Here is a 27,373-nt window from a genome sequence, read left to right as displayed (position 1 = left end):
GCGTCCAAAGTCCTCGCCCAGGTTTTGACTTTAGCAAGCGGCCTCTGCCAACGCTAGCAATAAGGCAACGCACGGAGCATGCACGCTCCTCCGCCGAGCCCGCCCCTCGCGCGCTCCTCCGACGGGGCTCTCCTCGGCGCCGCCTCGCGGGGTCGCTTGGGAGGAGGAGGCGGCGGAAGTTTCGTTCGTCGGAGAGAAAGAGCGGGTGAAGAAGCGCCATGGCGGCTTCCACTAATAGCGGCGGCGGCCGGCGGGCAGATAACGGCTGTGGAGCCACTGGGCAGCAGCCGGCGGGCTCCCGGCGGCGGAAAGGCCCTGGCGCCTTAGCCACGGCCTACCTGGTCATTTACAACGTGGTTATGACGGCCGGGTGAGAGCACTGGGGAAATCTTGGCAGGCGGCGATACTGAGGGGGGCATGGTGGGGACTAGGTTCCGCCGCAGTTAAGGGGATGGCGGCGTTTGCCCGTCCGGGTGGGCCTTCCTCTTTCATGTGAATAGACCCGGGGACCACCCCCCTCCCGGCACGGTTTTCTTTTCTTTAGAGGCGGAGAAGCTCCTGGTATCTCCGCCCTTCCCGCAGCCTGCTCGCGTCCCTCCATTGTAAGAGCAGTGGGTGGATCTCCCCTTTCGAGGGTAAGGGGGAAGACAAATGTTGGAAACAGGCGCCTGAACGAAGGGGGACCTTGACCTCTGATCCAGCAGGTTTATGGTGTTTTGGGGATAATAGTGTCTTACTCTGGTTCTCGGTTTTGACTGGGGCTGCTCTCCACATTGCCTCTTTAAATGCTGTAATGATGCAGCCTGTACATTTGTCAGATTAAAATGAATGGATTCCATTGGCCTCTTTCAAAAGGCCATAGGAATGCACAGAACATCCAGGTAGTCGGTGGAATCTAGTTATGCAGCACGTCTCAAACCTTCGTTTTACTAAGATACATAAACTGTGGAGCCAGGATTGGTAAATACCTATTTGCTATCATCTAAAGGACACAGTGCAGTCTGGACTGGTTCTTGAAAACTTAGGTAAGGACACCAAAGTGGACTTTATTTGCAGCCACCTCGTAGTCCTGCCTCTTTTTCTATACATGCACATACATAGGTTCTGTGGCCAAGTAAGTTGGCAGGACTGATATTCCTAAAAGCTACTGTGGTGGTGGCTGATATGTGTGCATGTGGCAAGTTATGCTGTTGCCATACTAGTCCATGCAGTGCGCAGGATAAAAACAGTGGAAGTGGGTGCAGAGTCTGCTGGTGGCATAAGCTGCACAGGGGAAGAATATTTAAAATCTCCTGCTTTATGAAAGTGGGAGTGGCAAGAGAACTTAACATTAGCATGACTATCCTCATGTGTGTCACTGGATTTAATATCTTAACACTTAACTTTCTGAGGGATGTATCCTTGGTGTAGTTTGTGGCCCATTAACATTATAGTGAATTCCTTTTTGCAGAGCAGTAGGTATGTTTGAAGAGTGTTACTTACCTATGGATTCATAAAATGTTTCCTGTATACAAAGGAGCATTTTAATTCATGAAGAAAGTTTAGATGGAGTATTACTAAGCAAACATACTTCCTATGTAGACACTTAGTACTTGTGTTTATAATTACATAGGTATTTCTTGAAAATAACTAATCTAAATATATCCTACAGCATGGAGGTGATTTTGGTATCAATTGTTAAGTAATCTTTAGTACTAAAGGTGCTTTCTATAAGTAATACCTAGACAAGAGTTTTTTGCCATTGTCTTTTACCTTTCATCCTTGTTCTGTTTGGGTGCACGTGTGGGTGTGGGGGCAATATTTCAGAAAACCAAACCATGCTGGAAAAAAGCCAGGGTGAAGAAATCAGATTATGTATCATCTACAATCTCTTGTTGCTTCACAGTGCATTAGACCAGCTGTAACTTGATATGTTGTCATGAGTAGATCTGAAAAGGGTGTTGCAATTTGGAAGGTATTTAAATGCATAATGCAAAGAACTTTCAGCATTACTCTGAAAGTCAGTTGGTGTGGGAGAAAGATAATATTGGAAGGGTAAAGAGATAGATAATAGCAGGAGTTGAGGTTTGGATTCATCAAATGCACCAGTTTTTTCTCTATAAACAAATTACTTGGGGGGTGTTGTCTTTACTTAGTATCTTAATCAGTGTACTAAAAAATTTCACATTAGGCAATCTACCATGAAATACAGCGAACTTTGAAATTATCTTTGTGGGATATGGCAGATTAAGAAAAACCTTGAGTGATCAGACTAAAGGTCCATTTAGAGCAGGGGTGGGCAATTAATTTTCCTATGGGGCCACATGAGAAACATTGACAGTTGTTAAGGGCCAGACCAATACACTTACAGCTCTGCTCAATATATATCTCTATTGATATATATTTTATAAAGTCTATAAAAACAGTAAATGAAACATTACAATGATACAATGAAAATGTGGAGCACAGAACAACACTATTAATTTAGCAGATCTTTCAAAATAAAAGCAGTGCAGTTGTATTGCTTGCATCTATATTATGACGATATATATTTGCATTGACTTTTAATTTGCCAGTGACCTCATGCAGGCCAGTCAGGGTCAGCCATCGGGCTGGATGTGGCCCGCGGGCCGTACAATGCCCAAGTCTGATTTAGAGCAATATTTGCTTTTTATGGTTGTCAGCCCGATACCACTGGAAACTGCAAAAACAGGGCATTGGTTCCCCCATCCCTGTAGAATCTGTTCAGTGACATGCTGCCTTTAATCCACTGTGTTGATGATCTATTCCCCCACACATGCCTCCTCAGCTCACATTGCCTGCACCTGAGCTGATGGAGAAGTCTTAGGTGTGCCATGGAGTCTCCAGGTCATACTGCTTTGGGTTCATGTGTCAGGCACTATTCAGCATTTCATAGCTGCCATGACAGCTGTGGACTGTGACCCCTTTCCTGCAACTTCTCCATTGCAAATCATGCTTTTGCTGCACCCAAAACCACATTAAATTTGGACGTCTCAATTTCCAGTCCTGAATTTGCTCCTGACATGAAGGTTTCTTCATCCTGTTGCTAATTGCAAAGTTGCATCCAACCCACTGCGACCCCATGGACAACATTCCTCCAGGCCTTCCTGTCCTCCACCATCCCCTGGAGTCCACTTAAGCTCACACCAACTGCTTCAGTGACTCCATCTAGCTACCTCATTCTCTGCTGTCCCCTTCTTTTGCTGTCATTTGTTCCCAGCATTAGGCTCTTCTCCAGTGAATCCTTCCTTCTCATTAGGTGATCAAAGTATTTGAGTTTCATCTTCAGTATCTGGCCCTCTAAAGAGTAGTCAGGGTTGATCTCCTCTAAGACTGACTGGTTTGATTTCCTTGCAGTCCAAGGGACTCGCAGGAGTCTTCTCCAGCACCACAATTCAAAGGCCTCAATTCTTCGGTGCTCAGACTTCCTTATAGTCCAACTTTCACATCCATACATTGCCTCTGTTAGGTCCCTGCCATTTTTGTCCTTTATCATGCCCATCTTTGCATGAAGCATTCATATCTCCAATTTTCTTGAAGAGATCTCTGGTCCTCCCTATTCTGTTCTTCTATTTCTTTGCACCGTTCATTTAAGAACGCATTCTTATCTAGTTATTCTCTGGAATTCTGCATGCAGTTGGGTGTATCTTTCTCTTTCTCCCTTGCCTTTCACTTCCCTTCTTTCCTCAACTATTTGGAAAGCATCCCCAGACAGCCATTTTGCTTTCTTGCATTTCTTTTTATTTGGGATGGTTTTAGTTGCTACCTCTTGTACAATGTTGTGAACCTCCATCCATAGTTCTTCAGGCACTCTGTCTATCAGATCTAATTCCTTAAATCTATTTGTCACCTCTACTGTATATTCATCAGTATTTGTTATTTGTTATTTGCTTTTCGGCGCCAGGCCAAAACCTTTTTATTTAAACGTCATTTTAATTGTTGATTTTATTTATTGATTTTAACAACTTTGGCCAGGATGTCTCCAACTGTATTTTATTGTACTAATGATATTTATTTATTTGTAAGCTGCCCCGAGGCTTAGGCAAATGGGGCTGCATATAAGTCTGCTAAATAAATAAATAAATAAATAAATAAATAAAATCAGGGATATGAATTAGGGCATACCTGAGTGGGCTAGTGTTTTTCCCTACTTTCTTCAGTTTAAGCCTGAATTTTGCAACAAGAAGCTCATGATCTGAGCCACAGTCAGCTCCTGGTCTTGTTTTTACTGACTGTATATTGCTTCTCCATCTTTGGCTGTAGAGCACATAGTCAGTCTGATTTCTGTGTTGACCGTCTGGTGAAGTTCATGTGTAGAGTCGTCTCTTGGGTTGTTGGAAAAGAGTGTTTGCTATGACCAGCGTATTCTCTTGACAAAATTCTGCCAGCCTTTGCCCTGCTTCATTTTGTACTCCCAAGGCCAAAGTTTCCTGTTATTCCAATTATCTTTTGGCTTCCTACTTTAGCATTCCAATCTCCCATGATGATAAGGACATCATTTTTTTTGGTGTTATTTCCAGAAGGTGTTGTAGGCCTTCATAGAACCGGTCAACTTCAGCCTCTTCAGTGGTTGGGGCATAGACTTGGACTATTGTGATGTTGAATGATTTGCCTTGGATTCGAACTGAGATCATTTTGGAGCTTGTATCCCAGTACTGCTTTCCCTACTCTTTTATTGACTATGAAGACTAGTCCATTTTTTCTGGGGGATTCTTGCTCTCAGTAGTATACCTGATGGTCGTCTGAATTAAATTCACCCATTCCTGTCCATTTTAGTTCATTGATTCCTAAGATGTCGATGTTCAGTCTTGTCATCTCAGGTTTGACCACGTCCAGCTTGCCTTGATTCATGGATCTTACAGTCCAGGCTCCTATGTAGTATAGATCTTTACAGCATCAGACTTTCCTTTCACCACCAGATACATCCACAGCTGAGTGTCCTTTCAGCTTTAACCCAGTCGCTTCATTCTTTCTGGTGCTTCTAGAACTAGCCTGCTCTTCCCCAGTAGCATATTGGACACCTTCTGACCGGAGGGGCTCATCTTCCAGCATCACATCATTTTGCCCTTTAGAACAGTCCATGGGGTTTTCATGGCAAGGGTATTGGAGTGGGTTGCCATTTCCTTCTCCAGTGGATCAACTTTGTCAGAGCTCTCTGCTATGACCTGTCCACTTTGGGTGACCTTGCACGGTATAGCTCATAGCTTCATCGAGCTGCAAGCCCCTTCACCACGGCAAGGCAGTGATCCATGAAGGCAACATCCTACAATCTGGTAATTTGTTTGGTTCAAGTCATATGAATCACTCATTGGCTTAAATATCTGAACATTTCAATAATAGTAGGACATTGAACATATCAAGCTATTCATTTTTGTTACTTGTAACTTTTTAAAAAGGTAACACTGCATAATTTTTTTCTTCTATAGGCATCTTTTCAGGATAATAGCTCCAAATTGTATGCAATAGTATCTAAACAAATCTAGTGAAAATCAGTATTAACACCCATTCCTTCAGGAGACAATTGTGTTATATCTTCCCTTAGTTTAGTTCACTTGGTATTTAAGAGAACTTAAAGTGAAAGGTATATTAGCATATTTCTTCTGTGATCATCTTCACTAAGGTATAATATGTATTCAGTTTGTAGAAAGGATTTCATGCTTGGGGTCCAAAGTGTGTGGGAATGCTTAAGATCATATCTTACAATGACCATCTATAATGAAAGTTTGCTTTGCTTTCTTTTACAACCAACACCTCTCTCACTTTTAATAGCAATACAGTGTGAGTGTTGTTGTAATAGGCTATATTTAATTACACTAAATATAAAATACTCCTTTTTATCCTTATTTTGTATCTATGTGGAGGAGAATAAATACATAAAATTTCTGCTGCTTTAAGATAACAGTTTCTTGCTAATACATTCTATTGCGTTGTATGATTTTTTTAATTGTTCTTAGGACCAAATTAGATGTTATACAGGCAAGTTCTTCTCTTTTTAAAATTTAGGATTACTCAGTCATACACATAGTGTGGATATGTCCAGTTTTAAGAACAAAGTGGGTACTATGGGTAGGAAAGTGCCAAACTCTTCTACCACTTGCTGCTTACAACACTCTCTTCCTTGGTGGTTTTCTCTCAGCTGAAAGATTATTGGAGTTGTGTGGAAAAAATGATAATGATGCACTGGCTTCAAAGCAGTAAGGTGTGGCCAGATGGAGGGAGGTCTGCCCTGTGCATCCTCTTCTTTTTTTTTTACAATCAGATTTCATAATAACTGTAAGCAGTCATTGAAAAGGCTGCTGCTATTTAATTTGGCCCATATCAGTGGCATTCCTGCTGTCAGCCCTTATCAGCGCTGTTTCTCTGTAGGCACTAAGAACATCATATTTTGATATATTTTGTTTTCTAGATGGCTTGTTATAGCAGTTGGCTTAGTCAGAGCATACCTCGCTACAGGCAGCTACCACAACCTTTACTATTCAATAGAAAAGCCTTTGAAGTTCTTCCAAACTGGAGCCTTGCTTGAGGTAGGTGTGTTCCAGGGAATGCACCCTTTTGCACATTGTTTCACTGCCATTAGTCTTTCCTGCGCATTTTAGTTACAAACTTGCTTCCTTGGTGTTGCATTCAATACTTTTTGAACTATTAGTGAGTAAAGGCTTATTCCATCACATTGTAAGTAGTCTGACATGTGATACCTTTCAAAAAGCAACATAGAAGGTTTGACTTTTCATACTGAAATTATGTTTTTCAAGTTAATTTGTTTTCTGAGGTTCTGCCCTCTTGTGGCTGTTTTTGCAGAATGCAATCAGTTTTAAAAAAAATAACATTATTTTTCTTCTTACTGTGAAAAGAGATAAAACTTTCAAGCCAAGAGAACATAGGACCCCATTTAACTAAGGGAAGTTAAATCCTCTTTAGAGGGGTATTCCCTTTTTATCTGAAATGTTCCTCTGCAGTGTTGGACCCAAGACAGGGATGGTTTTACTGTGTGGTAGCTGAAAAGCTAGTCCTACTAGTATGTGACAGACCTGGTGGTATTCTAAGGGGGATTTAGTAAATTGTCCTTAACATACGTGTTTCTGAAAGTTGGTTGCACAACAAAGAAAAATGTAGATGAGGAAATTAGGCACTGAACAGATGAAAGATGCGCATGTAACAGAAACGACAGTACTGTTCTTAGTCACAATACAGTCTGCTGTTGCAATAAAGCCAATGTATGTTGCTAATTGAAAAGTCTTAGTTATTACTGACTGAAATGCTCTTTTTGTTTTAGATCGTGCACTGTGCAGTAGGTAAGATTTTGTGATTCCATGTTTCATTTCTTTATTGTGTATGGGGAGAGGGGAATTCAGAAAGCTAGTCAGTTTAGGTTGCAGTGCAGTGTCCTCTGCCTCTGGATTCAAAGACATCCCATGCATGGCATGACACATGGGGGCAGTCCTTGCTGTGCCCTGTGCCTGCACCCTGCATTTCATTCACTCAGCCATCCAAAGGAAGCACCCTGGAGGGGGGCTAGGGCGCCATGTGTAAATGGTAAAACCTGTTGGCTATAGCCTTTTCCACTGCATGCTCCTCCACCTGCATGCCCCCTTGCTCGACTCAGCAAGCCTGATTCACAACCTCGGAGAAGCAGCCAGCATAGTTCTTTCCATACCAGCTGTGGGGCGGGGGAGCAAGTGTAGAGCATTAGGATTTCTAATTCTAAGTCCACAGGACCTCGGATATTTACCACTGTATAGTTGCCTATTGCAGTGAAAGTATGTTAGGAATTGAAATAGCAGTCTCATAAACAATCCCCACATAAAAGTGTAGTCAGTATATGAGGTACTATATGTAAAATACATGGAAGAATTCTGCTGTTCCCAGCAGCAGTCAAGTGTAATTGCTATTGTCCCTCTTCTATCTGAGGAGAGTTCTGTTTCAGCAAAAACAATGATTGGTTGTTGAGAGAAAAAATGTCAATTCACAATGCGTTTCTTATAAAACACAAGAGTTGCCTTACTGGTTTAAACCATAGGTTGTTTTGTCCAGTACTTGGCACCAATAGTAATTCGACATACATCTGGAGCCTCACAAGTAGAGCATGTTGAAGATAGCTATTATCAGTTTTTTGCACCTAATAATCAAATAGAAAATGGGTCACCAGTTATCACTAAGTGTTATTACTTTGACTTCATTCAATGCTTCAGTCTTGCAAGGGTATATTTGTATACTTTTATAGCCAAATGGTTCTCTAGACAGTTTACATAATAAAAAACCAGCAACATAAAACATCGTAAGTACACAATTAAAACCACAGTACCAATAATAACAAAATGTAACATCATAGCAGGAACACCAAGTAGTTTAAAAACAGATTGGAATTATCTTAAATGTCACAAATGAGAATACTATAATTTGCATTATAATATAATTAAAATCAAATCCCAACTAAAATCATCAACAATTAAAATGCTGCTTGAATAAAAGCATCTTAGTTTGGCACTGGAATATGTATAAAGATGGCACTTGACAAATATCTCTTGGAGGTTGATTCCATCGATGGGGTGCCACAACTGAGAAGGTCCTGCTGGGGGGTAGCCATTTTCCTAGGTTTCTTTAGAGACAGTTTCCTGGAGCAGGACCTCTGATGATGATCTCAGGGTCCAGGTAGGATTATATGGATGGAGATGTTCTTTCATATATTCAGGTGCTAAATTGTTGAGGGCTTTATATGTCAAAACAAGCACCTTGAAGCAGGCCTAGACTTCAATGAGCAACCAGTGTAATTCACAGAGAACTGGTGTTATATGTTTCGTACTATTAGTCCCCATCAAGAGCCTAGCTGCTCTATTTTGCACCAACTGTAATTTTCAGACCGTTTTCAAGGGCAGCCCTATGTAGAACTTACTACAGTAGTCCGACTGAGAGGTTACCAGAACATAGATTACTGTTGCTAGGTCTTGCCTGTACAGATAATGGTCAAAGTTGATAAATTAACCGGAGCTGATAGAAGGGACTCCTGGCCACTGAGTCAACCTGGTACTCCAGGGACAGCTCAACCTCCAGAAGCACCCCCAAGCTCCAGATCCTGTCCTGTAGAGGGAGTGCAACCCCATCCAAGACAGGGCAGATATCCTTCATCTGGACATGGGAGCCACCTACAAACAAAACCTCTGTCTTGTCTGGATTAAGTTTCAGTTTGTTGGCCCTCAGCCAGCCCATCTTCTGCTTCAGATGAATTGTAGTTTGTTGTGATACCTGATCCCTGAAAAATAGCAATTGGTTGTAACTATGATTAGTGAAAATAAACCAACTTCATACCATAGTTTATATAGCAGATAGCTTTTCAATACACTTAAAGTGTTTTTAGAATACTGTTATTACTATAAGATATAGTGTAAAACTTTTCTAGAGGGCTGAAACTGAGCATATATACCAATCCTAAACTATCTTTATAGGGATTGTTCCCTCTTCTGTTGTCCTGACTGCTTTCCAGGTGATGTCAAGAGTTTTTCTGACATGGGCAATAACCCATAGCGTAAAAGAGGTAAGTTGAAATAAAGAGGTTGTCCAGTTTTCTTCAAATCTTTTATATCTGGTGTTCCTTTATAGTGTACCTGTTTTGTGTATTCTGTGGGCATCTGTGCGTAAACTATTTGCGTGTCATGAAATGTGTAACCAATATCAATTAATGTACTATCTCAATAATATACCATAGTGCTGGTTTCCTGGCAATCTGCCATCTCTGTAAGAAGAGGTTACTGTAATACAAGATTTCCCTTGTAGAGAAAGAAGGATTGTAATGCTGGATAAGGGGGTCAGATAGGCTGTATGTGAAATATTTATCAATATGCTCTTCAACCATAATATCTCCTTTTTTTTAGTGCCCTGTATATTCAACTAGCTTGCTCTGTTATTAGCAAAGAGAGAAGGAGCAAGAAGAGGAGACCGATAGCATGTCTGTATTTTCAAGGCATCAATGCATTATTTTTGCACTATTTTAATTGTGCAAAAATAATGCAGTTATTTGCATTACTGACTGGAAACTATTATCTTAGTAATAAATGTAATAAGAATTGAACTGCATACCATCAGATTCCAAATATTTAGGCTTGTAATAGTATAGTCGTGGTATTCATCCTGCAGTGACAAACCCATTGAGACAAATAACTATAATGAAAAACTTGGTGACAAATACTTAAAACATACTTCTCTTCAGAGATGAAAGTTATGTACATTATTTTGCTTTTTTTCTGAAGGGATAGCAACGTACCTGTGCCCCCTGAACAAGTTCTGCTGTTACAAATATTGTAAGACATGACATGTGGATGCATGAATACTGTGTTCTGTGTTTTGGTGAAATCCTTCATATTATGTTAATGCTCTTTAATGAAAAATACTTAATAGTCTTATTTGTTCAGATTGCTCTTGGATCTAACTCTCTCTTGAAGAAGAAAAAACTGTCTTACATTCTTTTTGATCGGCCTAATCCAGTGTTTACCAGTTGTAGTATATCAAATGTGAATGTTGCTCTTAACTTAGTTTTGCTTATTTCTTCCAGAAGCTTAGTGCCTAATTGCATGGAATAGTTCAGTAATGTTTGAAGAATGTGCTTGTTATTCCTGGGATGGTCAAGTTGTTAGCATGTTGTTGTTTTTCTGTTCCTTAATATTTGAATGCTCTTTCAATAAAATCTCAAGCAAGTCTCCCTAACCTTAGTTTGTATCCTGCTCTCTTAACCTTTCAATATGGAATGAAAAAGTGGTCTTAAACCTGGGAGGACTGGAAAAGCAAAAATAAATTACTGAGGCAAAAAATCAAAATAATACCATATCCTATGTGTTTTATTTGATTGGCTTAAATCAGCATAGTAAGCAGATTAAATGTTTGCCTTCATCCAGGCATGTCCTTTTCAATGTACCTTAGTTTCAAAGTAACAAGTTGTTTATTAGTTACTTTGGCTAGATTATATTGGATTTACTTGAATCATCAGGTATTGTTCTGTACTAATAGATTTCAAATTTCTAGGCTCTTGCCATGAAAATTTATATTGGCATAGTTCCAAATGCTGTATACCTTTTCCTCTGAACACCTCAAGAACAGTTTGCTTTAAACATGGCTGTGCTGTTGGTTTTCCTGCCAGAGCCTAAGGTACCAGTTGTAACCCCAAGAAAGTTCATTATTTTAAAATTTAGAGGCCCAAAATCGTCTAGGCATATGCACCTAGCCTAAGAAAATCCATAGAAGGCACATGATCTGATTCTCGGTTTTATCACTTTCAAATCCTGTTGCTTTGATGCTTATTTCAGTGGTTTCACTCTTTAAGGATTGGTACTGCTAAAATTGTTCTGTTCAGTTAATATGGTTTGTTGACAATATTCAGTAGGTGGAGAGTTGAGACCTGTTTTCTGGAATGCCAGGAACTGGATAGACTTTTAATTTGCAGAAGAGAATAGACAAAGCTTATCACTGAACTACAACACTAGCCTCAGGAAATACAAAATATTTCTGCAAATTTGTTAACTTTCAAATGATTTGGCCAGCATGAACTTGTTATCAGCACTACTTAGTTTTCAAAAACTAGTCTGGGGCAGGTCTTTAAATGCTTTCTGACTCTGGTGGAGTCACAATTTGTGCTTTACTATTATTTTAGTAATTACAATATTCTCACAATTGTGGATTGATGATGTAGTGTACTTAAATGTCAGTTCTGGGGGAGAGAGAACTGAATTTCATTTTGAGCAGTGAGTTATCTGTCAGTTTCATTGCATTCATAAACAACCTAGGAGTCCTATAAAGGCTAGCAGTTATAGACTCTGACTATATTGCAGATGGTTTTTAAGCAGTAGGATATCTTAATGTCACTTGTCAAGTTTTTTATTTTTCTCAACTGAAGAAGGAAAATGGCTAAACTGTACATAAAATAATACTCTGTATCATCAGTAGGTATCACTAAATAGTATGAAATACACCAGTTTTAGAAGAATGTTTGTTGATAATAACCACCTAACTAAATTTAAAGTTAAATGGACATCAGCAGTGTTTATGAGGTTTTGAAAAAGTAACAGCAAGCATAGTAGTGAACCAGGACTGCAGCATACAGGGATGAAGTTGCATCCCATCAACAGTGGAATTTCCAATTTCTAAAGTGCCAATAAGTAGCCTAAGTCATATCAAGTAATCTCCATAGTTCTTTGACCTTTTCTTAAACTATCGAAAATGTATCTAGCCATAGGTCCCTTAAGCACTACCCTTCCTTCTTTAAGATGTATGAATTTAATATTTGAAGTGACTGAGTATCTTTGCTTCCCCACTTCTCTAGCTATTTTGAGGTGCTATTAAAAAAGTAATAGCAAGGGAAATTGAAATCTGAAAAGTGGTGCAAAATATAGCAAGATCTACAAAGTACATTGGAGTGAAAGAAGTTGAGCATGAATACTGTGCACTTGGATGAAAGATGGCTCAGTAGCACATTTAAAAATGCACAATATGAAAACACAGACAAATTGCCTTGGAAGGCATACTCCCTGGTCAGTTCCAGCAACAGAAGCTGATATTTTTACAAACCTGAACTTCTTTATTTGTTCCCCAGAGACTAGCTTGTCTCAGATATTTACCACTTTCTTTTTTCATGACGTAAGTAAAAGCAGAATTGAAATGACCTCTTCATTTCTCTATGGAAAAACTACAAATTTCTTTCTTTGTGCTGAACACACTCTTTTTAATTTTTTATTGTTTTCTTAAATAACATGCAGAAAAGGAATAAAATGTTTAAAAAAGATAGTACTAAAGGATCTTATACAACTATAACATATAAATTCATAGCCTGCAAATTCCTGAAAATGAAGAAATTTCCATCCTTCCATCACTTGTGCTGAACACACTCTTACAAATCAATTTTAAAAGTCACTTTAGAAAAATGGCACAAATTTTATTTAAAAGTAATGGTAAAATTTTAAAATGATATGATCATAGTTCCTGAAAGACATGAACATACACCTGGGTAGAGAGGAAGAAAAAACATTCAAAGAACTAATTAAATAATGGAGTGGTTGTTTCAGTGTTGGGAGATCAGGGAACAAGTAAAAAGTTAATTAAAACTGCACTTCTACAAGGGTATGGGCAGAACTGACATACATTTGCCAGACTGAAGTAACTCAAGCCAGAAAAAGGGGAGAAGGAGAAAATATCAATTCGTTAAAAGCCACAATGGAGGAGGGGAGTGAGACAAAGCTTCAATTTCAAATTCTATTATTCCTTTGAAGAAACAACATAACAAAATAAATTAAACAGCATTTTTATAAAGGATTAAAGTGATTGTGAAAGGCTTGAGGGAAGAGGCAGGGTACAAAATGCTGCCCAAACCTGGTCATACCCACTGTGTAGACAGAATATAGTAGGATGTATGATGTACATGGGGTGTGCATATGTTTATAAACAACAGGTATGGATGTTTGGTTGAGGTTTTGGATATAGCAGAGAACTAACAGCATCCCACATAATCAAAGCCCTTATCATACAAAATAAAAATTCTGTGCACTAAAAAGTTTTGCATGCTTATTTAGGTCTGAGTCTGCAGGGTTTTTTTATGGAGTTGATCTACAAACTTTGCTTTTAATTAATATCCCTGCTAGACAGAGGTGGGTAGTTCTTGTTCTCAAATTGCAGAACTAGAGAAGAACAATATATAATGCAGTGTGGCATATATTATTCATCTTGCAAACCTGCTAGAATTAACATCAGCATTGCAGCTAGAGTTGCAGGGTGCAGTCCAATCATTACATTTAACAGGATAGACAAAACTGGATTTTTAGGGTCTGTGCTTATGTTACTATGATGGTATGGGAGCCACAATACCACCAATATAGCCTGACAAGGTCCTCATTAGAAAGCAGGCTGTCTCTTGAATAATTCTGTTTCTTCCTAGCCCATAAAGCAGTCGTGTGAGGAGGAGCCATCGTATTAGCTGACATTTAGAGTAATTTTGTAAAATGTTGAACAGCCAGAAACTGAAGAATGGAAGCATACTTTTATTTTTCTGTTTATCTACTTTATTAGATAATGGGATCTGAATGTTTGCTGAGCTGGGGGATAATGATGATGATGATGAGGAGGAGGAGGAGGAGGAGGAGGGGATTATTATTATTATTGCATTACATTTATATCTTGCCTTTTCCTCGCATGCAAGGAGCCCAATGCTCCTTTATAGCTCCACTATATTCTCCACAGCTGCAACCTGACTGGCCCAAAATCACCCAGTGGCCTTCATGCCTGAGTCAGGACTAGAACCTGGTGCTGCTAGATGCTCCAGCACTCTTAACAGTCATACCACACTGGCACATTGGGGGTGACAAGTTTTGGATCATGGATTGACAGGGAGGGCCTTTCAGCATTGCCTACTTTGGTTATTTTTCTGTGAGGGGCTTCCATGCTACTGGGTTAATGTTAAAGGACTTAGGGTCATAGAAGCAGGCTTATTATGCTGGGTTAATGTTAAATGACTTAGGGTCATGGATGCAGACTTATTGTCAAACTGAGTCATTTGACATTTACCTCAACTGCACAGCATTCTGATAGAAAAGGGACTACAACTCAACTAAGGTAAAGTTTAAAGGGTCCCCTGCCATGAGTTCCTGTGTCTTATATTCAGGTGTTAAAAAGGCACTTGTTTTTCAAGGCTTATTTCAGCTTGTATTCTGTTCCTTGAATGCAATAAAGTAGTCTGTTTTTGAAGTCATTACTGTTGGGGAAAAATGGATTATTTTTTAAAACAACCCCCCATAATTTAATAGATAAGAATCTCTGTGTTAATATTGACATTTTTTGGAATGACAACTGGCCTAAGACCTCTATTTGTGTAGGTCCATAAAGCACAATGCTGCTGCCTGGGGATAGAGATTATAAAACATAGTGTGGCATGTTAAAGAATTTATAATTTATTTTCAACTTTCAACAGCTGCATTTTTTTTATTAGGTACAAAGCGAAGACAGTGTTCTCCTCTTTGTTATCGCCTGGACGATCACAGAGATAATCCGTTATTCCTTTTATACTTTCAGTTTATTAAACCATCTCCCTTATATCATCAAATGGGCCAGGTAAGGACATTAAACTTAAACAGTTCACCAGTACTGGACTGAGAAACTATTCATCAGCAGAAATATTTTTCCTAATAATTACATGAGGGTGGAAGTAAGAGAAATTAGTCTTACAAGTAAGAAAAGTGTTAACGTATAATTGGCAGTGCCCAGCACTACCTATTTATGGATGGGACCACTGCTGCTTCCAATTTGCAAGCCCTGCTGCTTCTGTGGCACAACTGGCCTCCAATGCTTGCTTAACAGAGATTTAGGCAAGCCCCAAAATAAACACAAATGCTAGTTTTTGGAAAAGAGGAAGTTAGCAGGTCTCCTTTATGCTAACTTGTCCCATTCTAGAAACTAATGTCTTTTCTCATTTTGGGTAGCTCCTGGAAGCACAGAATCTCCATTGCATAAGCAGTGGGCACAGCTATGCATATGGCAGTGAGGGAGGGGGAGAGATTAGTCAGGAATGGGCAACCACAGAGGAAGGTTTAACCTGTCCCTCATGTGTCACATCCCAGAGTGCCTGTAGGAGCTTTCCCCTGATTCCAAATAGCAACACCACAGGGTGTTATATAAGGATCACGGCACAAAATAAAATAAAATTTAAAAATCCCCTAACCCCATGCATGTACTGGAGCCTCAGTCCTGACATAGACCTTCACCCCACTTTGGCAGCTACTATTTAAACTTTTTAAAAGAATCGTGCAACCCAAGGTTATGTGATATGCCTTTAAAATACTTTCCAGAAAATGTTCAGTTTTATTAGAGCTCTATATGAAACCTTCTTAATATTCTTAAGTAATGTGCCCAGTCTTAAACATTCACACAAGTAAGAACAGATAATTCATTGGAAATTGTGAAGACATTTAAACCTCTTCTAATACAGTATATCTAACTGGAACTATGTCACAAATAGTTCTATTTTAAATTACCTTTTTTACTGTTATTGGATTTATCATTGTCTTTAAATTATTTATTAATTAGATGCCTTTCTCAGAAAAGGCTGAAGTATTCTTACAAACAGCAAGATTTCTTTATTGCCACTGCACTCCTCTTTGTCAATTTCCTCTTAACTCTCCCCCCCCCCTTTTTTGCTAAGAGCGTGATTTTAAAAAAGAGAGACAAAAATGTGTCCCTTTGTCTTGTCGGCAAGCTTTCAGATAGGCAGAGACCCCTTGAGGGAAGCACATATAATCTTCAATCCTGTACCTGTCTAGTCAAATGTTGATCACATTGAGTTCAGAAAATTTTCTCCCAAGGAAATGTAGCTATCAGGGGTAGGCACCCTGGTGCTTTCCAGATGTTTGGACTACAGCTCTCACAGTCCTGACTCTTAGCCATATTGGTTGAACCTTATGGGAGTTTGAACTCCAAACATCTGGAGGGCACTAGGTTGTCTGTCTTTTGATTATAGGCTTGCATATAGTTTTAGATACCACAAAGATAAGACTGTAGCTTTGAATTACCCAGAATTTACCCAATAGACAACCCACAGCCTCTCTCAAGTAATTAAACATAATCCATATTAATTCAGATATTAAATTGAAACTTCTGTTCTCATGTACCATGTAATCTCATTGAACTCAGTGGGACTTATATTTGAGTAAGCATGCCTAGAATTGCACTGTGAGTCTGCCTCTCTGATTTTTATGCCTATATAAATGTTTGTCTTTTAGGTACACACTGTTCATTGTACTGTATCCAATGGGAGTTTCAGGAGAATTGCTCACAATATATGCTGCTTTGCCCTTTGTGAGGCGATCCAATTTATATTCCATTAGCTTACCTAACAAATACAATTTCTCATTTGACTACTATACATTCCTGATCCTGACCATGTTATCCTATATTCCAAGTAAGTGTATTACCCAGTTAAAATTGTTATGTGCTTGAGAATCCTATGTGTCTAAAATTAGTTTAGAATGCCGAGAGTCCTTTTGTGTCTTAGCTTCCTGTATTTGAGTATTCCAGAATGAGCAAACATTAACAGCAGTGGGAATTGCAATAGTGAAAAGTAGCCATACATGTCAGTGCACAGAGTGTGCGTGGTGGAAGGGTGGAGCACAAGGGCCTTTTTGAACTTTGCCCCAGTCTTACTAGTATCACACAATTGGCTTGTCCCTGGCACTTGCGGAATTCTTGGCTCTCTTGATCTTTTCTATAGGCATATAATAAAAGACAAAATAAAATGCAGGGAATATATCTTTGTTACAACTGATCGTTCATTCAGGTTCTTGTACACAGATAGAATTTTGGTGTCAGCATTAATAGAGCATAAGAAATTTCTGAAACAGAACATTTAACTTCAGTTGCTGTGATACATATAAAAATGTTTTGAATCAAAGATGATGCATATCCAACAGTATATAATGCTGGCATATCTGAGAGTGCAGCAGTTTCTTTGATCAGTAGCTGTTAAAACTCAAATCTGTCAGCCCTGCGTGGCAAATGCATACAGTTGCAAAATACAGCAGTGCCCTCAGTCTCTTTTGTGCATTTCATTCTAGCAGTTAATACAGAATTGACCAGGAGGCAAGGGATAGAAAGAGTCTAACTGCGCCTAAAAATAGAGTGACCAATGTTGACTTCTAAGCAACAAATTTTTATTTTTTATTTAAATTTTTATTGTAAGCCATCCAGAGATCCCTTTGGGATATGGGGCAGCATATAAATATAGCAGTGCCTCATACTTCAAACTTAATTCATTTCAGGAGGCCATTTGAACTCTGCATCATTTGAAGTCCAAATTAATTTTCCCCATTAGAAATATTGGAAAATCAATTAATCTGTTCTCAGATCCTAAACAATACCATTTCAGTAAACTTAAACAGCAAATACGACCTCCTGAAACAAATTAAGTTCAGAGTTATATATGAGGTGTGATCAAAAAATTCGGCAAATGTTTAAATAAAATATAGTAAAAGACACATTGCCATTAATCCCCCTCAAAATACTCCCCCTTGCTTCGAACACACTTAACCCCTTGTTCTTGCCACTTTTTGAAGCAGTTCTGGAAGTCCTCTTTTCTGAGTGTCTTTTCTTGCACTGTCATGGCTGCCTCAATGTCCTGAATCGAGTCAAGACGAATTGATTCGGGTCAAGACAAGTTGATTGGAGTCAAGACGAATTATCCTTTCTTGCTGTGTTTTTACCAGTATGTTCAAAAAGAAAAAATAAATATTTTGCATTTTGTGAGATATGATATATGTGAATTCATTATTTTAATTGACCTGCGTATAGATATAATTCTGACTTTTATTTACATAATTCTGTTTTGTTTTTCAGTCTTCCCTCAACTATATTTTCACATGCTACATCAGAGAAGAAAAGTACTTTCACTTACTGAAGAACACAAGAAATCTGAGTAATTTCATCCTTTGGTCAGAATTATGCACATTCACACAGTCACACACACGTTACAGAAACAGAAGCTTATAAGAGTATTGAAATGAGAAAGTCAAAATTAAAAGCTTGGTAAATGACTAAAAATATATTTGAACACCTGCGGTTTTTCAATCAAGTCATCATCCTGTGAAACTGGCTTTTCTGTCTATATATTACAGTTAAACATACTTTGTTATCATTCATTCATTTATTTTATTTTTAATTTATTTGCTAAAATCTTCCTTGATAACATAAGTTGATGGATCGAGTGATCAAGTATTAAGATTATTTTCTTTCTTAAAGCTTGTCTATGTGTCAAATACTTATGTGTGTTGTTGTCAGAAATATTATCAGGAATGTTTTAAACAATTTGCCTAGAACTGCTGTGAGCAGACTGATTAACTCCTACAAAAGACTTTGCTGAGTTTGGATCTGATGAAGCGATACTCCTTGAAATTCTGGGCCTATTGCAATGATTGCGGCAGTAAAATTGGTTTTAATGGCACAACTGAGGGCACATGCTATTAGTGTCTAACATCATGGTCTCCCACAGGATTCTGTAACCCAAAGAGTCCCAACACTGAGGTACTCTGACCTTGGTGCTCAAACTCTGATGGTCAAATCCCCGTCCTGCCCCCCTCTGGCTGGTGTGGAAAGAACCATGTTCCTGCCTCTCTGAGAGCGAAAATACACCTCAGGGAGGGGCAAAGGGGGCATGCTGGGGTATGAGAAGGAAAGGAATCTGGAGCCATCTACCTAGGCTGATTTCTGTCAGTGCTTTAGCCTTTTTCTCACCTCTCCCTTGCACTTGATCTAGGTGTCTGAAAATGGCCATCTAAATGAAGCCTGGGTGAGAAATGGTGATGATGGAGACAGCTACCCTCATACCTTGCTCTGGCCATTGGATGCATGTAAGCCTGCAAGTTTGGAGGCTTACGTGCATATAGGGCAGGAGAATAAGATAACATCCTGAGTAGTATTGCAGAGTGGAGCCTTAAAATAGTACACAGTGCACAACAATGTGTGTTCTAAAGGTGCAACTAAATCTTATTACCTCAAACTTTTCTTGCAGTTCTTGAATGCTTTCCTTACATCGTTTTTCTACTTGACACCCTATTTTACCGAGATGCACACAATATAAATTAATGTGCAACTAACATTGATGTTGGCTGAGAACTATTTCATGTTTTTGAATTAACTATCCAAATATATCAGGTAACTCTGTACAAGTATAATTGAAGGTAAAAACATTTGATCTTAATTTTCAGTTCTATAAGTTATCAAGAAAGCCTTTTCTTTAAACAAGCTTATTTAAAGTTCAAACTGTTTTTAACATCACAACTGAGGTTATTCTTAAAGGCAGTGTTAAGGCTAGCAAATACAAATTTCTTCACAGTGTTCACAGTCAGAGGATGGAGTGTTCACAAAAATAACAGATGAGAAATCTTAATTTTACCAATTTTAATTAAATAATCTGCTTAGACCATCACAGAGAAGTGGGTTCTAGAGCTAATCAGGACAGAGCTTTCCCTAGAAGTTGTCATACTTCAGACACAGCAGGCCAACCTCACTTCTCTGTAGAAGGCAGTCATACTAGGAAAAGTTGAAGGCAGAAGAAAAGGAAGACCAAATAAGAGATGGCTTCAACCGCAGGTGTAACTTGGAAGGGCTGCAGTGGTCTGTTGTGAACAGGACACAATAGGTTTTCATTCATGGAGTTCTAGTAAGCTGGGGACAAATTGACAGCACATAACAATGACAGAATAGTCTGGTAGACTACACTAATGGTTACACTTAGGGCCTTGTTTAACACTTATTAAAATAGCCAGGTTTTCCTTCTGTTTGAAGAAAGCTAAAGTTTAATGATTAGCCCAAGTGGTATGAGAAAAAGAGAAATAATCTGTAACTTCATTCTTTTGATAGTGAGGTCCAATAGAAAATACTATTAGCTTGTTCATGCTTGAATCTTATACCCATTTGCGTCTTTCCTAAAGGTGGCATGCAGGTTATCTCACATTCATTCCATCACATTAATTTTTTTATTAGTGTGTTTTGTTCTGTTACCCTAGGAAAAATAATCATTTGACTCACATTTGGCATTCCTATTCTGTCCGAAGAGGTATTTTTCTTTCAGTCAGCTCAGTTATTTCCTCTGATTCAGATGCACAGTGTCATTGTAGCGTGCAGAATTTATTTCACTGTACCATCTGTAACAACATAGCATCCAGCAGCAGCCTCTACTGTATGATTCATAGCCTGAGACTTGTACAGAAAGTAAATGCACATCCACTTTACTGTTTTGAAGGAAAACAGCGGTTGTACATTAACTCTTTTTTTTTTGCACCTGCTCTGCAAGAATGCATCCTGCATGGGTTGACTACTGTACACAGTGCCCTTAATGGCTATGATGGGTGTAGGTCAAATACAAGCCTTGCATTCTGAATGTCAAGGCCCCTTGTAAGCCTGCAGAAGAAAATGCTGCTTTCATCACTGACATAATTGCAGCTTAGTCACCAGCTCTACACAGAATGGTAGGACATCCACGTGGATGTATTTTAATGTGCTAGATAGGTAGGTTATAGTTTGTATTTACTTATAGACTCTGGTAGTACTCTCTGTAGCTAGCAAGCCAGCTATTACCAGACAGCCGTGTAAACCTCAGGAACTCAGAAGAGTCATATGGTCCATCACTTTAACTTATTGCCTACAGTGATCATTTTTCCTCGTACACGGGAGGAATACATGGACATGATTCAAGATGCCAGAAGTCTCTGCCTCTGTTTTATATCTGTGTTTCAGCTGGAGAGCTTAGTATTCCTTCTGCAAGTGATTCTTCAAAGATCATTCTAGGAAAAGGCTTATTCCTGCCAGATACGATATAAATCATACTAGAAATCTGTTATATCCTGATGAGCCCATCAGAAGCAACACTTTAGGTATACCAAGGGCAACTCTTGGCCTAGTGTTTCTGCTCTGCATATACTTTTCAGATAAGGAGGAAATGGAAACTACAGAATTCTCCACTGCCTTATCCAGCAGCTATTCTTGGTTGATTAACTTCTATCAGCACAACACAGTTATGCCGAATCCATTCCAAACTGCTGCTACAGCTCTGCGGCACGTAGCTCATAGCAGAAAATGAGGGGGGTTGCAACTTACTGCATCTCTGCATCACATAGCCGAGGTACTTATATCTACTATCCCATATGACAGTTGAATGCACACATGCATATCTTTTCATTGGTCATAACATTTTTTCTTGCAAATGTTGCAGTCACTTCAAGTCACTGCAGTGGCTCCTTGTAGTATGAAATGCTGTGAATGCTTTGTAGGATCAATTGTGTGGGTATTTTGTAAGCTGCTTTTAGCTTCCTGTGGCTATAAAGTAATGTAAGCCTGTTTTCAGAATTTCTTGGGTATCGTAACGTTTACGTGAGTTTTTGTTCCAAGTTACTTGCCATTTTGTTGTTTTCTCCTTGGCCATGCTCAATATCTCTCAAGCTCTGAAAGATAAAGAGCAGCAGCATTTAAGAATCAATGTAGGTCAGAAATTTCCTTTTAAAAAATCCATTTTTTTGCAGTTTCATTAATTACAAATCCAGCATGCAAATACTTTTGTGCTTCCAAAAGAAGCTTTTCTGGTTTGCTTGAAATGATTGTCTATCATGGAGGTTTCATGGGCTTTTACAGAAACATGGTTATGTAAACAAATGTCTTTTGGACATAAATATCTTGTTCTAGGCACAGCAATCATTTATTTGAAGGACCACTAATATGGTATGGATTTCCCTCCCTCTGACCATAGGGACAGCTACTGTCTTGGGACAAAACTCTTCTGACTTCCCATCTAGCCATCTCAGCCACAGCACAGAGTAGTGCAACAGCTTCTTTTCTGAGATGGAGGAAGGTTGAGGTGGGAGAAAATGGGGCACAATAGTAGTATGGGAAGGCCATGGATCTGTGGTATCCACAAGCCTCTGTTCCCCTGCTCACTCACCAAGAGGTAGTTCAGCTAGATGACAGGCTCATTAGCCTTAAATATGTTAAAAAGTAGGAGGCAAAAATGTATCCATTGTTTCTCCTGCTGAGCCTGCCCAGGCTTAGGTTCAGGAGAAGGCACTGATTCCAGAGTGCCTCCATCTACAGGGGTTCACAGTCTCCTAGGATTGTGCTCTAAAGGGCACTGAAGTATTGTGATGTAGCCCTTCCCTCTTTCTACATCAGTCTTCAGAGTAGTCTGTTCCATTTGTATTTTGTTTTCCCAAGATGCAAAGTCCCAACTATGGATAAAACTGTATTTTGTAGTCTGATTTGTCACTCATACATGGTAAGTCATATCTACCATAGTCTATGGTAAGGTGTCCCAAGGCGTTTGTAGGGAACAGGATAGAAAACCTTAAACAAATAGAAAAGCTATAAGTAAGTAAGTAAGTAAGTAAGTAAGTAAGTAAGTAAGTAAATATCTAGCACATCCCATGGCCAGTCCTTACATGGTTTTGTCCATATAAATTTTGAGAGGCAGAAGCTTCATATTTCAATGGGACTATGGGATGTGAATTTATGGCCTTTCTGTAAAACGTTGCCTGAAACTGATGATGCAGTGTCATGGGAACCCTTTACCATCACTTCATCCTATTGCTGTAAAATGGAAAGTCCCAGCCCCTGTCTTTTTGCGCAGTCATTACCTGAACAGGATCACGTGCGATAATCAGATGGCGAGGAACCATAGCTTATGTTTCAATCTGAGAGAACATTTTTTGTCTTACAGTTGAAATGAAATGTATATCTTTTCCCTATCTTTAATTACTTAAGTTGCCTGCTATTTCCCAAAGAGATTTGAAAAAGACGGAGAGCTGGCTGTGGAAAGGCATGCAGGACAATCAGTTGCTGGAAAACAATTTGCTCCTTCAGAACTGTGCTATCACAGAGCTCCAGTTAAACCTGTTAACCCCTTAACTCAGGATAGGATATTTAAAGTGATATATTTTCCTTGGTGAATTCAGAAATGACACTGCTATAGAGAAACTGGCCTAGTCTGCCTCAGTCTAAAATTCTGAACAAGAGAGTTCCAAAATGACAGATCTCTGGATTGTATAATCTACAATCCCCCTGCACATACCTTCACTTGTCAAATGCACTGCCTCAAAGCACTATTCAGAACGGCAGGAAAGAATTGCAGCACTCATCACCTGATGACTGACATCTTTAGGCAGATTTCTCTCTGGACTATTCTTGGGTTTTTCAGATACATTCTACCTTAAAGAGATGAAGAGAAAAAAAGGGGCTTACCCAGTCACTAAGGTACATTAGAAAACAGAGAACTTATGCTAGAATGCCATTTTGAGCAAACAGACCAGCAGCCAAATACTATAACTGGATGCAGGACTGAAAAGAAAGTAAGATCTCTTAGAATGGAACCAAGAAATTAGAGACTAGAATAATTTTCTAGGACATCTGCTGAGGTACTGCAAAGGTGATGTTTGAAGTTTCTGTGTGCTACGTACATGGCTGTTGCATACATTTTCCAGTAATTCATGAATAGATGGTACCAGCAAAGATATCTTTGTCAGCAAATCCTGTTACAAGATAGGAAAGGACTCTTGCTGTATTCCGAAGCTGCCTGTTCAAAATTTCATGTAAGGGCCAAAAGTTATGTTGCCAGCAGATTTTTGTAATACTGTACTGGGGTGTGTGTTTCTGAAAAGCAGCTTCAGGAAACTGATATCAGAATATGGGTAATGGTATGTGAAGAATGCATTCTGCCCTAGCCGGACATGCTGGGAAGAGTACATCTTTTTTCTTGTCTAAACATGCATAGGATAGCATCCTTGGTTTGCTAAGTCAGAAATTGCTTACCAGTGCCTTAGACAACTGTGGAAGAAAGGTAGCATTGTAAATGAAAGGAAAAGACTAAAATGGCCATTGTTGCCCTGCAGCCTCAGTCAGGCTGAGCAAACAATGACTACTCCGCATTGGGGAGTCTGGGAACATATATATGTGCATTGTTGATTTTGTTGTTGTACACAAGGATTGTTCCCCAGGTCACTGAATGGAGTGAAAGGGCAACCCTGTGTGCATACATGCACTTCAAAGTTTTTGGGGCATGTATTTGTGAGTAGGAAGGTTCTCTGTTGTATTAGCTGCTTAATTATGTTGTCCATTTCATATACCTTTTTCTGGAAAGATGAATCCATGGTTAGTAATAGATTCACACATGTAAATAAGCCTTCTGTAAGGTAAACACTCCCCAAGGTAAGATTTTCTCTAGTCTTTGGTTTTAATTTCACTGGCTTTTATTTCCATTGACAAAATGGCTGTTACAGTTACTTGATTTTACTTCAGGACTGCCTTATTCTTAATTCCTATGAAGACAATCTTTAGAATCTGGATTAGAATTGAAACATCAGCATTTTATTACATGCGTTAACTTCTTCATAATGTAAGCTCAGTATTCTTAGATTAGGAATAAATTTTGTTTGAAGAACGTAAGAAGTGTGCTTTACAGGATCAGGCACCTCTAGAGGCTCCATTTTTTATGTAGTTGACAAGTCCTCGTACGCCGATTATAAATTTATGGACTGCACATATGACAGAGCCGTAGCAGCAGCTATTTGCTTGTGCCATGATGTTCTTTGTGATGTATGTAAAAGTGATATATCTGGAATTGCTCAATTTGTATATTAACTTTAGTTTCATCTTGATCTAGAATCATATGGCAGAGACTGCTCCTTTTTGAGACAAAGATTTAATATGGAGAACTGTTGTTTATTGCAAAATAACTGCAGATTCTGACAAACATTACTGCTTCTTTCAAATAATCTAACAGAAGTGACTGGCATTTGTGTATACAGGCCAGTTTAAATAGTAATGTTTCATCTAAAATGTTTGTTGATATACAACTGGATTTTTATGCACATTATTCATGTGATAGAATTTGATAAAATTGTAGCCTTTTTGTAATTATTTTCTATGTTGTGAAAAATATTGTTGTAATTTTTATAGGTAATTTACAATAACATACATGTTTTCAAATATTTTGAAATCTAATGTTATCTAGAGCCCTGAGAGACAACTTTTTATGCATGTTTAGAAGATATTCCTACTTGATTTGTAGATTTAGACATTCTCTCCACCCTACCCCATTATTATTGTGAAATAAATTAATTGCATCTGCCTGGGGTTTGGCATACTGACAAGTGATATCTAAGCATTATAGCATAAATAAAATTGAATGAATGTGGAATGCAATAATATATTAATGTAATCATATTAATTTGTATGGATAGTTACACTGAGTTAATAATAAAACATCTCTTTGAAGGGTTCTTTTGGAGTATGTTTGAGATAATTTTGTTTAAAAAAGTAAGTTTCCACAAAAATAGTCTGGAACACTGTCAAATCATCTTTTTTCTGATGTGAATTTTCCAAACACCCTCAAAACAAAAAAGGCTGTACATCTTATAAGTCTATATTACAGTTCTGAAACTATTGTGGTTCATGCGTATGGTACCCACTGTCTCTCAAGTTGCTGTTAGAGGAAAAAAAGACGCTGTTTAAATTTGTTATTTCTTTATGTAGTTGACAATTCCTCATATGCTGATTATAAATTTTTTGACTGCACATATGACAGCTGCAGCAGCAGCTATTGGCTTATGCCATGAAATTATGTGTTGCATTCAAATGTATCTCGACACACACACAAAACAAGGTATCAAGTAGTTGCTATTTTTTGAGCAGAGAAGTAGCTGCTTACTATTTCTCTGTTGGTGCTTGTTTTTGTTTTGCTCAGACCTTTGTTAATTTGGTAGTCTAATCTACATTCAGTTAACCGCATCTCTTTCAGTGAGTTTCCAGAGGTTTATTACTCTTCACTACCAAGTCTGTGGAAACCTTCAGAAGAGGAACCAATTTCCAGGTAAGAGTAGAGAATCTGAGTGGAGAAAAATGGTTAATCACAGGCAAACATTGGAGACTAGTGGCTCCAGTGTTAGTGGGGCAGTGTATCCACACACAGCTTTAGTGGTAAAGGAGCTATCCATGGTGCTGAACCCAAACACACCTGAACACCCCCCTCCTAGCATTTCAGGACCATGGATGGCTCATTTAAAGCCCAGGGCATGGAAGCCATCAGTTTTGAATGTATATACAGTACAGGTGCATATTGTTACTGCTGCCACAGCTGTTTTGCATTTAACAGTGGGCTTGTTACATATTTTCATCTATAATGGGCAGTTTGCTTCAAATTACATGAGAAAATATTTTAATCTTTCCTATGGTGTATAAAGCCTGCATCATACTGCCCTCTAGTGTTCCCATGTGGAAACAGCAGCTACAGGGATTCCATCATCAGAGTCTTGTGCATCAATTGCCCAGATACCACAACATGTCTGCAATAGAATTATAACATTATATAGTATAGAATTCTGTAGAACAGAATACTATAGAGTATTCTGGATATTTTCTTATTGCACAGACAGTTCAAGTGGAACACTTGTCAGATTTATTGAACTTCACTGCATTCTATGAACTGGAAATGTATGCTGGTGAATAAATATTAATCCAAACAAAGTACAACTGCTGTTGGTGAATGAAAGAATTGGCTTGGTAGTTGACCTAGTCACTATTCTGCTGAAAGAGTAGAACTCGGGTTTGAAGGCTGTGTCTGGACTCAATGTAGCATCTGGATGCTCAGGTTATAGCATTTGGGGCCTGGACAGGCCTTTCTCATTGGATTATTCTGTGGCTGTGCCTTTTTCTGAGGGAAGGTGATACAGCCACTGTTGCTCACATATCACATTTGGAGCATAACTGCCCTAATGAGTCTATCCTTGGAGTGTGGAGTACTGTGCTACCAACTGGGCACACCTGTGCTTCATCCTCAGAGACCCCAACTGGACCACTGTATGATTGTGACAACAGATTA

At 38.8% G+C, this 27,373-nt stretch overlaps 1 protein-coding gene across 1 annotated transcript; it reads left to right on the top strand.

Annotated features, from left to right (window-relative positions):
- The first annotated feature begins 155 nt into the window (after positions 1 to 155).
- HACD2 (3-hydroxyacyl-CoA dehydratase 2) lies at positions 156 to 25,775 on the top strand. The gene is made up of 7 exons (XM_044438095.1): positions 156 to 370; positions 6,407 to 6,524; positions 7,274 to 7,292; positions 9,441 to 9,529; positions 14,957 to 15,078; positions 16,743 to 16,921; positions 18,352 to 25,775. Exons 1-7 carry the CDS (start codon positions 219 to 221, stop codon positions 18,432 to 18,434), a joined length of 762 nt encoding a protein of 253 aa, XP_044294030.1. The 5' UTR covers positions 156 to 218; the 3' UTR covers positions 18,435 to 25,775.
- The last annotated feature ends 1,598 nt before the right edge of the window (positions 25,776 to 27,373 follow it).

The sequence above is a fragment of the Varanus komodoensis genome, unplaced genomic scaffold, assembly GCF_004798865.1.
Source record: "Varanus komodoensis strain SLA01 unplaced genomic scaffold, ASM479886v1 scaffold32, whole genome shotgun sequence".
Classification (NCBI taxonomy): domain Eukaryota; kingdom Metazoa; phylum Chordata; class Lepidosauria; order Squamata; family Varanidae; genus Varanus; species Varanus komodoensis.
Note: the sequence above shows the minus strand (reverse complement) of the source record. Positions and strands in the feature narration are given on the sequence as shown.